Source organism: Elephantulus edwardii, unplaced genomic scaffold, assembly GCF_000299155.1.
Source record: "Elephantulus edwardii isolate Elephantulus edwardi_28Jun2011 unplaced genomic scaffold, EleEdw1.0 scaffold00125, whole genome shotgun sequence".
In the NCBI taxonomy this organism is placed as follows: Eukaryota; Metazoa; Chordata; class Mammalia; order Macroscelidea; family Macroscelididae; genus Elephantulus; species Elephantulus edwardii.
In genome coordinates this window covers 6,439,201-6,451,609 of record NW_006399875.1, presented here as the reverse complement: position 1 = coordinate 6,451,609, position 12,409 = coordinate 6,439,201, and the positions used below count along the sequence as shown (strand labels likewise).

The 12,409-nt window shown below is 51.1% G+C and overlaps 1 protein-coding gene across 1 annotated transcript in view; it reads left to right on the top strand.

Annotated features, from left to right (window-relative positions):
- Positions 1-12,409, top strand: part of SLC6A18 (solute carrier family 6 (neutral amino acid transporter), member 18) — a 28,639-nt gene that overhangs the window by 10,048 nt on the left and 6,182 nt on the right. Inside the window, exons 4-8 of the mRNA XM_006893181.1 lie at positions 586-767; positions 2,887-2,997; positions 4,377-4,489; positions 9,448-9,576; positions 11,395-11,551. Of these exons, the coding sequence (XP_006893243.1) occupies positions 586-767; positions 2,887-2,997; positions 4,377-4,489; positions 9,448-9,576; positions 11,395-11,551 (692 nt within the window). The remainder of the gene's footprint in view (positions 1-585; positions 768-2,886; positions 2,998-4,376; positions 4,490-9,447; positions 9,577-11,394; positions 11,552-12,409) is intronic.

The following is a 12,409-nucleotide window of genomic DNA, read 5'->3' as shown; positions in this document are numbered from 1 at the left end:
CACCACCACCACTACCACCACCTCCACCTCCACCACCACCACCACCACCACCTTACTATGCAACTCTTATTCTGGACTCTTGTCACACCAGTAATACCTTATCATATATTCCTTTTATACAGTTCTCTCCCTCATCTGTTTCAATGCCATGTACATTGTTTTATCCCCTCTTTTCTTGGTTTTCCCCCAACCCCCATGTCAGTCCTATTTTATAACTCAGCATAATGAAGGGACCTTGCATCAGCAGAAACACCAGCTTCCGTGGGGAATGAAGGCACGGTCTCTGCAGAGTTGAGAGGCTGCTGTGCAGGGACCCCAAGGCTGTATGATGCTCAGCACCATGGACAGAGCGAGCTGCCTCCTGAGCTGTGCACATGTGACCTGGCTGCTCTTGACCCCAGCCTCCAGCCCAGCGCAGAGCAGAGCAGCAGAGAGGGGCTGCCATCAGCTCCCTAGGAAACCCACCAGAAGTTGCCACCAGGCCGGGCATCACTGGCACGAGGGGGTCTGTGGCCCATGCCCACTTGAGCCTGCAGGTAGCCCTGCTGTCCCAGTAGCAGCTGTGACCACTCTCCTTGCCTGCAGGCTTCGTGAAGGAGTGTCAGGACAGCGGTGTGGTCAGCTACTTTTGGTACCGGCAGACGCTGAACGTCACGGCGGACATCAATGACAGCGGTGCTGTGCATTGGCCATTGCTGGTCTGCCTGGCCACCTGCTGGGTGATTGTGTACCTGTGTGTCAGCAGAGGCATTGAGTCCTCCGGAAAGGTGAGTGCCTCGGACGCCACTGGCCAGGATGCCTCTCTCCCACTAGTGCACCTAGAAAGAGGAGGCATGGGCTCTGGCCACACCACTCCACTACCCAGGCACTTCCCTCTTCTTTGTGGAGAATCCGTCTGTAACCCCTTTGTTGTTTGGGGTGCAGAAAAGGCCTTCCACGATTGGGGCTGAGGGAGGAATCTTGGGCGTTACGATTGGAGGTTTGGCGGATGTATAGAGCGCAGAGTTCTCAAGCGTGTGGTGGACAAACCTTTGCAGAGGGCCATGGACTGAGGCTTCTTCTCCCTAATGTCCACACCAGTGCCTACCACCCAGGTTCTCCCCCTCAGCTATCCCAGAGGTGCTTTGGTTTTGTGGGGCTGTTGTTGCGCTGGGCTACACACCTGCCTTAACTGGCCCCCAAGGGCACAAACAAGGGAATTGATGTGCATGGGAACCACTTGGAGGTAATTTATGTCTTAGTATTTACAGTGAGCCTCAAACCACTAGAAGAAGCTTTCCCTGAGCCAGCACTCCATAATCTACCATTGTACAAAATGCTTTCACAGCACTGTCAGGAACAGAAGTCAGTAAGCCATGGACAATCGACCCACAAATTCTTTCTAATTGTTGTTAGGTGCCCTGTTCAATGCACAGTGACCCAGTGTAGACCAGAGCGAAACACCACCAGCCTTTGCTATGTGTGAATCCCTGGCTGCAGCCAGAGTCAATTCGTCTCTCTGAGGGGTTCCTTCTTTCATTGATCCTCATCCAAGCATCATGTCCTTCTCCAAGGACCAGCCCCTCCTAATAACACGCTCAAAACGTGTGAAATAATCTCACCATCTTCTAAAGAATTATCTGGCCTTTTCTACGAAGATAGCGCCAAAAGTGAAGAAGGAAGCCCCTGCCCCTTCCAAAACTGAAGCCAAAGCAAAGGCATTAAAAGGCCAAGAAGGCCATCCTGAAGGGCATCCACAGCCAAAAAAAAAGAAGAAGATCCACACGTCACCCACCTTCCGGTGGCCTAAGACGCTGAGACTCCAAAGGCAGCCCAAATACCCCCAAAAGAGCACCCCCAGGAGAAATAAGCTTGACCACTACACCATCATCAAATTTCCCCTGACCACTGAGTCAACCATGAAGAAGATAGAAGATAACAACACACTTGTGTTTATTGTGGATGTCAAGGCCAACAAGCACCAAATCAAACCAGTTGTAAAGAAGCTCTATGACATTGACATGGCCAAGGTCAACACTTTGATTAGGAACACTTTGAGGGAGAGAAGAAGGCCTATGTTTGACTTGCTCCTGACTATGATGCTTGAATGTTGCCAACAAAATTGGGATCATCTAAACTGAGTCCAGCTGGCTAATTCTAAATACAAATTCTTCTCATAAAAAAAAAATATTCTGGCTGCATGTCTTCCAAGACAAGTTTATTTGTTCTTCTGATCATCCACAATAAATTCAACACTATCTGCAAACACCACAATTCAAATGCATCAGTTCTCTTCTGATCTTCCTTGTTAACTATCCAAATTTCACATACATGAGACATAATTGAAAGTACCATGGCTTGAGGCAGGCACACCCTAGTCTTAAACTGACATCCTTGCTCTTTGGCACACTTTGAGAGGTCTATTCCTTGGAAAGGAATATATTGCTTGTGAAGGTAGAGGGGCATTGAAAGAGAGTGAGACCCTCTAATAACATGGATCGACACAGTGACTATACCAATGGGCTCAAGTGTATCAGAGATGATGAGGATGGCTTAGGATAGGATAGGATAGGCTAGGCTAGGATAGGATAGGATAGGATAGGAATGTTCTTAGGGTTGCTATAAGTTATACCCAACAGCACCTAACAACAGGAGCAGATTTGTCGAATGCAGAGCATCTTTTGATTTCTGGAATGCTGCTCCCAAGAATGTTGATGTTGACTGTGGATCCACGTAAAGTGAAATCCTTGACAACAATCTTTCCCCATTGATCATAATATCCCTTATTGATCCGGCCGGGAGGACTTTTGCTGAAGAGCGGGTCCCTTCCTCTCCTGGATGGGATTTTATTTTATTTGTGACCAACACCGTTATGAATGTGGCATCGTTTCCGCCTTTCTTGGGAAGGTAATTTATTTCACAGCCCTGTTCCCGTACCTGGTCCTGACCATCTTCCTCATCCGAGGACTGACTCTGCCAGGGGCGATGGACGGACTCCGCTACTTGTTCACCCCCAAGGTAAGTCCTGGCCTGGGAGGCGCAATGCTCCAATGGGCACTGTGGGTGGTCAGACTCACCCAACTCATGGGGGGAGGGGTCAGTGTCTTGGGCCGGAGGTCACATTTGAGGAGGTGGGGGAAGGGAAGGGGATTCATTTGTGACATACTGACTGATTTGGTGCCTACAGAACCCCTTAGGAGTGACCAGCATGCAGTTGGGGCTCAGGTGAGCAGGGAGATGGTTCAGAGGGGAGGTTGATGGAAATGCAGATGGCCCCCTTAGTGTCAGGACCTCCTCCCTACACTCCTCAGGGCTTCCTCCAGCAACGCATATCCACCAGGCAGGGAGTCATATGCCCCTCTCTGGACCACTCTCCGTAGTCCAGGACCCCAGGATCGCCTGCCAGTGTCCCTAAGGGAGCCCTTGGGGCCTGTAGGTCACCCCTTCTGTCCTTCCCAAGGAATGTGGCTGGAGGACTGACCACAGAGACAGGAAGGATGGATCGGGACCAGACAGAATAGTGGCCACATGGCTGCTTAAAGGAAAAGGAGGAGGGGAAGGAGAATGTGGGAGAGGAGTCATGAGGAGGAAAGGGGAGAAGGAAGAGGAAGACGAGGGGAGAAGGAAGAGGAAGACGAGGGGAGGAGGAAGAGGAAATGAGGGTACAGAAAGGAAGAGGAGGTCGAGGAATGGGAGTGGAAGGTCCTCGGCTACGGCTCCTTGTGACCCTATGGACGAGAGATCCAGTCCTTGCTCTGTTCTGCATCACCCACATGATCTCCCCTGTGCACAAGCCCACTGTGGAGTCACGGTGTCAATCCCTCTTGCAGAGGGGCTTCCTTGCTCTCTCATTGGCCATCTGCTCTTCCAAGCAGGGGAAGAAGGAGGACCACAGAAGAGGCAGAGGGGGAGGAACAGGAGTAGAAAGAGAATGAGAAGGGAAAGGAGGAGGAAGGTGGGAGGAGGGAGTAGAGGGAAGGGCTTCCCTCAGCCTGTGGTGAGCTCTGTATCCCCAAGAAATAGTGGGACCAGTGGGGTTTGTGGGTGCACCCAAGTCACCCAGAGCAGCACGAAACCCCAACTACACACAAGGATGAGCCCCATCTGAAGGGCCGTCAAGCCATCCAGGAACCTCGAGTGGGGACCAGAGGAGCAAGCAAGGCTCAGGCCCATTTCCCAGCCCAGCTCAAGGGTCTCAGGGTGACAGCCGGAAGAGTTGAGAGCTGTCACTCCAAGCGTGCCTACTTCTCCCTGGTCCTGACCTGTCCTTGAGACCTGAGCAGGTTACAGCCACTCGAGACAGTGTCTTGAGCAGTCCAGGAACATTCTGGAACCCTGAGCATGTGGACACTGGTAGTTTGTGCCTCTCTGTAAGAAGCCTCTCCCCGACCTTCCAGATGCAGATTCTCCAGAACCCGCGGGTGTGGCTGGATGCAGCCACCCAGATATTCTTCTCTCTGTCCCTGGCCTTTGGAGGACACATCGCGTTTGCAAGTTACAACCCTCCCAGGTAGGTGGGATGGGTGGGGGGACAGGGGGACAGGTGTGGCTTCCTCGGGAGCGAGCGGGGCGGGCAGGAGGGGTGCTGAACCTGCAGGTCCCCAAGCTTGTAAAGCAGCAGACAAGCACTTCTTTATCTCCAATCCCGCCAATGGGACTTGGGCCACCTCTGTAAACTTGTGATAAGAGTTTTGTGCTGTGTGATACGCTTTGTGCTCAGGCGAATGCCTGAGTCATCCCTGGACCCGGCTGAAGGTGCCCTGGAAGGCAAGTTAAAGCAGGTGGCGGCCGAGGCAGTAAACCAGGATTACCCACTGGGGAGCAATGACATAACCGGAGGAAACATCACCCCTAATTAACCATGGCCCTAACACACTGTGTCACGGAAGCTGGAATCCACTCCGCGTCAGTCTCCACAATCACGTAAAGCAGGTTCTGGGACTGCGCATTGATTTTACAAGACCACAGAGCACATAAACATTACAAAGTACAATTCCAAGGAATCATGAAGCACGTGACCTCAAAACTCACTGTGATAAATGTTATTGTCACATGGAGTCATGGCAACTGTACAAACAAGAGACTGAAATCCTGCCCTGTCCTGTGCCGTCCTCACGATAAACGTTAGATTAACTAAACTCAGTTTAGCTGTCAATGTGTTCGCCTTGAGGAGGGGCAGGGAAGCAGGAAACACCAGGGACACGGGATTGCCTTGGGGAACTCCCACCTCTTTAGAAAGCCTTTCGGGAGCCAGAGGTGAGCTGGCACCGTGGCGCCCTGTACATCTTTGCAGCTGGCATGCCTTGGACTCTCACATGCTGCCAGTTCCTACTATGAGAAATGGAAATTTGTTCTCACGCAGCTTTGGAGGCTAAATTTCTGACTTGAGGGCACCCACTTTGACCCAGCAGCCCTACGAACAATGGGTCTAAATCTCGCCCTATTACACTCTCGGCAGTCACCGTGTCAGTCCATCTGGTTGAACGTCTTCCTCTCCTTGTCTGACCTACCACCTTTCAAAGTACGATGCCTGTTGTTGTTGTTGTTATCGTTGTTGTTGTTTGTTGTTGTTGTTGTTGTTAAGTACCGTCGAGTCATAGGCAACTCATAGCGACCCTCTGAACGAAAGTCCTGGACACCTCCAGTAGAACTTTCATCTTCTCTCCAGGTTCATAGGTTTTCCAGAGGCAAGCTATTATGGAGGTGGATGCCACTCCTGCTTCCAAATTTGTTTTAATCGGGGAGCTCCACCAACCACTGTCCGCCATGTGTAACCATTATCACATTTGACTCCAGTGCTCGGCTTCACAGCAACCACGTGAGACCTCTGTACAGCAAGTGGACACACCAGGGTTATATGACTCTTACTCTAAGGGTTAACAGGCCAAAAGGCCTAAAATGTGTGACTTGTCTTACTATCTTTTCCTCTAAGAACACCTGCCTGCGAGTCTTTTAAAACAGATTTGGGGTTGTTGTTAATAACACAGCACACTACAATTCTTCTTCTTGTCTTCTTTATCTGTTGTCCAACTTCCATAAGCAAATGAAATGATTGCAAATGCCCTGGCTTGGGCCAGATGCAGCATAGTGTTTAAAGTGAGATCCTTGAAAACGGCTTTGCCCAAAGCAAACCATACTGCTTGCATGGATGTTGAAAGTGGATCCAAACAAAATGAAATCATCGACAAGTTCAGTCTTTTCTCCACTTACCATGATGTTGCCTACTTGTCCATTTTCAAGGATTTTTGTTTTCTTCGAGCTGTTGTTGTTGTTAAGTGCCATCGAGTCATAGACGACACATAGCGACCCTATGAATGAAAGTCCTGGACACCTGTACAACTTTTGTCCTTTCTCCAGGTTCATAGGGTTTCCAGAGGCAAGCTATTATGGAAGTGGATGCCACTCCTGCTTCCAAGCTTGTTTTAATCGGGGAGCTCCACCAAACACTGTCCACCATGGGTGATCATTCTCACATTTGACATATCAGTGTCACAGTGGTCAGCTTCACAGTAACCACGAGTTACCTCTGTACAGCAAGTGGACACACCAGGGTTACATGACCTAGAAGAATGTTTCACCAAAAACAAGTAAAGGCAGGCCTGAGGGCCGCGGAGTAGAGTCACCCACCTTTGGCTTGGGAGTATGACTTTCTGTCCACTAGGCCAACTGCTCTCTCTCTCTCTCTCTATGCTGTTGTTGGTGTTGTGTTTTTCTCATAGAGAGGACTAATGCATCATGAAAGTGATAATGTTGTGTTCTTTAGTAAATGGTTTCAAGTCCTCTCAGTTTCAGCAAGCAAGGTTGTGTCATCTGCATAATACAGGTTGTTGATGAGTCTTCCTCTAATCCTGATGCCACCTTCTTCCTCAGAGAGTCCAGTTTCTCAGATTATTTGTTCAGCATACAGATTGGATAAGTATGGAGAAAGGATACAACCTTGATGTCCATCTTTCTTGATTTTAAACCACGCAAGATCTCCTTATTCTGTTCAAATGACTGATTCTTGGTTCATGCACTTCACATGACTACAGTTAAGTGTTCTTGAATCTCATCCTATTCAATATCAGCTGTAACATACTATAATCCAGACAGTCAACTGCCTTTACATACTCAATGGAACACAAGAGAGAATCTTTCTAGTATCCTCTGCTTTCAGTCAAAATCCGTCTTATATCAATCACATTAGCTCTCATTCCACAGCCTCTTCTAACTCCAGCATGAATTTCTGGAAGCGTCCTGTTGATGTGCTACTAGAGCTACTTCTCAGTCTGGAAGCTTCACTAGAACTTGTCCACTCTGGTGGTGTTTGAAATACTGTGGCATAACGTCCAGGCCACAGCAACACAAAAGCTACCCCACCGTAGTGCGACAAAGGGACAGGTGAGCTGTGGCACCGGTTCTAGGGGAAAGATTCCTTCCTCTGCTGGCTCTGGGATGAGTCCTTCTTTTCCTGTGGGCCTGGCATTCCTTGGAGAGGCCCATATGTCTGAGTATCACTCTTCCCCTGAGTCTACGAGGTTCTTAGCACAGTACTCTCAGACCAAAGGATGTGTTCCGCTCCCAGATCATCTTCCTTGATGGCATTAGGTCCCTCTGGTCTCTGTTTGCTTCTTTAATCCCTATAATGTCTCCGAAGCAAGCAACCCAAGACAGCACTTAGTCCCATAGATTGCATCCTGCTTCACTACACTTCTGCTTCCTTGACATTATAAAGGCAAGAATTTACAGGACATGTTGTTGTTGTTGTTATGTGCCGTCGAGTTGTTTGTGACTCATAGCAACCCTATGTACAACAGCCCTAAACCCTGCTCTATCCTGTGCCAATCTCATTGCCTCTGACACACCCATTCCGATTACCCCAGTCACTGAATCAATCCACCTCATAGAGGGTCTTCCCCTCCTGCGCTGTCCCTCCACCCTCCCAAGCATGATGTCCCTCTCCAAGGACCTGTCTCTCCTTACAACATGTCCAAAGTATGTCAGATGAAGCACCAGAATCCTTGCCTCCAAGGAGTAGCCTGGTTTAACCCTCTCTAGGATTAATCTGTTTGTTTTCTTGGCAGTCCATGGTACATTCAATACTCTTCTCCAGCACCACAGCTCAAAGGCGTCAATTCTCCTTCTATCCTCCCTAGTCATTGTCAAACTCTCTGTTGCATAACAAGTGATTGCAAAGACCATGGCCTGTATCAGGCGCACCTTAGTCTCCAGAGAGACACCGTTGCTCTTGAGTACTTTAGAGAGGTCCCTAACAGCAGACTTTCCCATCGCAATACGTTTTTTTTATTTCCTGGCTGACATAGGACAATATCAGACTCCAAAGTGGAGGATAATTACCTAGCACTGACAGTCACAGCCTAGTCATGTTAATGAGTATTTTGAGGGACACTGTCCACTCTATAGCACACCCCAAAGCATGATCACATGCATCTCTCAGGCGGAGGTAATTTTAAATATGCACCACTGCCTCTCAGCACCTTGAAGTCCTGACACCTTTGTGGGTCCAACTAAAATGTGCTTTGAGCTGACCAGGTGGGGTTTGGAACCAATGAGCCAATCTCCATGGATCTCACAGGCCAGACCAGGGTCACTGCACAGATGGGCCGACTATTCACGTGAGGAGGGCAGGCCAGGCTGGACGAGATGAGCAAGGACAGTGTCTGTGAACCCCGTAACACAAACAGAATGAGAGAAAGTTGAGAAAAGGACCCCACCCAACGTCCCACGGGAGATGTGGCTCATGTCCTCAGAGCATGGAGGAGGTTCTAGGTGAAGGCACAGGAACTCAGAAACTGCACTCTAACTCAGGCTCAGGAGTCATGTGGCACCAGCCTGGACAGGTCCCAGGACATGGAGACTGCCGGAAGGGGCTACTCACCAAGGTGTGTGAGCCCACTGCAGGTAGAAACAACCATATGTGTGTGTGTATGTGTGTGTGTGTGTGCGCGCGCGCGCATGCCTCTGTGTGTCTCTCTGTGTATGTCTCTCTCTGCATGTCTGTTTCTAATCCTGTCTCTATGTCTCTTTCTCTGTTCCTCCCTCTCTGTATATGTGTATGTCTCTGTGTGTGTGCACCTCTCTCTATGTCTATGCGTCTCTCTTTGCTCCTACAGAGAGAGTTCTGAGTCTCTGTCTGTTTGGGAGGTGGGATGAAGTTAGCTTAAGAAGTCCCTAAGTGGACCTGAGAGCGTGTCTGTCCTAGTGCCCACTCTGAAGCCACAGTCCATCAGGAGATGGGGTGTGCTTTGTTGACCAGGTGCCAGCGTGGGTGACTGCACCAGTAAAGGAGGAAGATAGGGAGGAGTTGAGAGCACCACACACAGTCCTGTCTGTGGCCAGGCCCCAGCAGCACTGGACCTTCAGGGGTTCAGAGGGAAGGGAGGCAGGAAGACCCCACCTTGAGGCAGTGTACCTCAAAAGTGGAGCCCTAGCTGAGAAAGTCCAGCTAACACAGGTGTGTGCCCTCAGGAACGATTGTGAGAAGGACGCCGTGACCATCGCCCTGGTCAACAGCATGACCTCCCTCTACGCTTCCATCGCGGTCTTCTCCGTCATTGGTTTCAAGGCCACCAATGACTACGGGCACTGCTTGGACAGGTGAGCTCCCCACCTGTGTGTCTGGAGAGGTGAGCAGCACTGCTGGGCACTGCCTGGACACTGGGCCTCTGGAGATGATGCTCACCCAGCTCCGCATGCCACCTCGGTTACCAGTCACTGTGCACACTCACCTGTCACACTCACCCAGGATGCTCACCTGACTCTATATGCCTACGACGATTTCCCATCATGGTGCACACTCATCTGGCTCGACACACCACACCACTATGTTTACCAGTCACTGAGCACATTCACCCAGCTCCACACACTGCCATGGTTACCAGTCACTGTGCACATGCACCTACATGTTCACCCAACTCCACACGCCACTGTAGTTACCAGTCACTGTGCCGACTCACCTAAATCCACATGCCCACCACAGTTAACCACTCACTGAGCATATTCACCTACATGTTCACCCAGCTCCACACACCACCATGGTTAACACTCACTTTACACACTCACCCAATTCCACATGCCACCATGGTTACCATTCACTGTGCCCACTCACCTAATCCACATCCCACCACCATTACCAGTCACTTTACACGTTCACCCAGCTCCACACACCCACGACAATTACCACTCACTGTGCACCCTCACCAGCTCCACATGGCCATCTCTCTGTGCAGCTTAGCACTGTGTACCCTCACCTAACTTGACACGTCCACCACACTTAGCTCTGGGCACACCCATCCAGCACATTCACCTGATTCCACTTACCTGTCACAGTTACCACTCACTGTGCACGCTCACCCGGCATGCTCACCGTGCACACTCACCCAACTCCACACACCCACCACGGTTACCACTCACTGTGTATACTCACCTGGGACACACACCCTGCTCTGCACGCCCACCATGGGTACCACTCACAGTGCACACTCACCTGGCACACGCCCAACACGGTTACCACTCATGGTGCACACTCACCTGGCACACTCACCCTACTCCACATGCCCAACAAAATTACCCTTCTCTGCGCACACTCACCCAGCATGCTCACCTGACTCCATGTACCATCCACGAGTACCACTCCCTGTACACACGCACCCAACATGCCCACTCGGCAGTTACCTCTCACTGTGCACACTCACCTGGAATACTCAGGCAACTCCAAGTGCCCACCATGATTACCACGTGGCACTTCATTTACCATGCATGCTTACCCTGCACACTCACCTGTCATGATTACCACTCATCATGCACACCCACCACCCTTCATTTACCTGCATCCTCACCCATCATAATTATCACTCACCACGCACCCCCATGACCGTGCATTTACCCTGCACACTCACCCATCCTGATTACCCCTCACCACGCACACCCACCACCCTTCATTTACCTGCACCCTCACCCAGCATGATTACCACTCACCACGCACCCCCATGACTGTGCATTTACCCTGCACCCTCACCCATCCTGATTACCACTCACCACGCACCCCCATGACCGTGCATTTACCCTGCACACTCACCCATCCTGATTACCACTCACCACGCACACCCACCACCCTTCATTTACCTGCACTCTCACCCAGCATGATTACCACTCACCACGCACCCCCATGACGGTGCATTTACTGTGCACACTCACCTATCATGCTCGCCCAGCATGCTCGCCTGGCACACGCACCCAGCACACTCACATGTTCACCCACCCCCCCCTTCATTTACCCTGTGCACACACCTAACATGCTCACTCAGCACGCTCGCCTGGCACACGCACCCCGCACACTCACATGCTCGCCACTGTGCTTTGCTGACCTTGCACGCCCTCCCAGCACGCTGACCTGGCTCCACTCTGCCACCACAGGAACATCCTCACCCTCATCAACGCCTTTGACCTTCCAGACCAGAGCATCTCCAGAGATGACTACCCAGCCGCGCTCACAAATCTGACCACCACGCAGCCAGCAAAGGTGGCCCAGCTCCACCTGCAGAGCTGCAACCTGGAGGACTTCCTGGACAAGGTAGCTAGGAGCCCAAGGGCCTGGGCCGCAGGGGGACTGGTGCCACACCTGGGCTGAGGCTTCCCAGCTCATGCTGCAAATGGTCTCTATGAGTCAGAGTCCACTCGACAGCACCAAACACCAACAGCAGAGAGTGTTTCACCAGAAAACATGCCCACAGCTTGCACAGTCCCCTGTACATACCACAAATGTCCAGGGACCTGGCCTGGGTATCTATGGAGCAAGACACCTTGCCTTCTGAATCACTTGTATCCTCGGGGCACTGTCCTGATAGTGTTGCCCAGAAGACCTGGGCTCTAGAGACTGACCTAAGAGAGAAAGCCACTTTGGGGGCTGGTCTCAAGCCATCCAGTGCAGTCAGAAGGTGGGACTCAGGGCAGTCATCATGGTCACCTCACCCCACACCATCCAGCACGTGTCCCCCACACACCCACTGACGTGTACCCATTACTAAAGGAAAAAGGCACTCGCCCAAGGCTGATATGGGGTGGAGGTTGTACACACTTGCTAGGTGCTGGATGTGGTACTTGTGCATGCCCTTGGGGTGGGAGTACATGCGTGCATGTGATGTATGTCGTGTGGTGTACACACGTGGTATTCTCTGCACTGTGCATACCTTTCAGAGCTCGGTTCGCAGTATGCACACAAGCAGCCCAATGTAGTGGACTTGTACACAAGTGCACTGCACAATTCTGTGTGCATGATGGTGGCAGGCTTCCCCAGGGCTGGTATGAGGATGCTGTAGACAACAGGATGCTGGCTGTGTTTTGTATGCTTGTGCTGCAGGTTTCCAGGAGCTGAGAGCAGGGTGCCGTGTGCACAGGTGCTGCAGGCCCCCAGGAGCTAACGGCAGAGTGT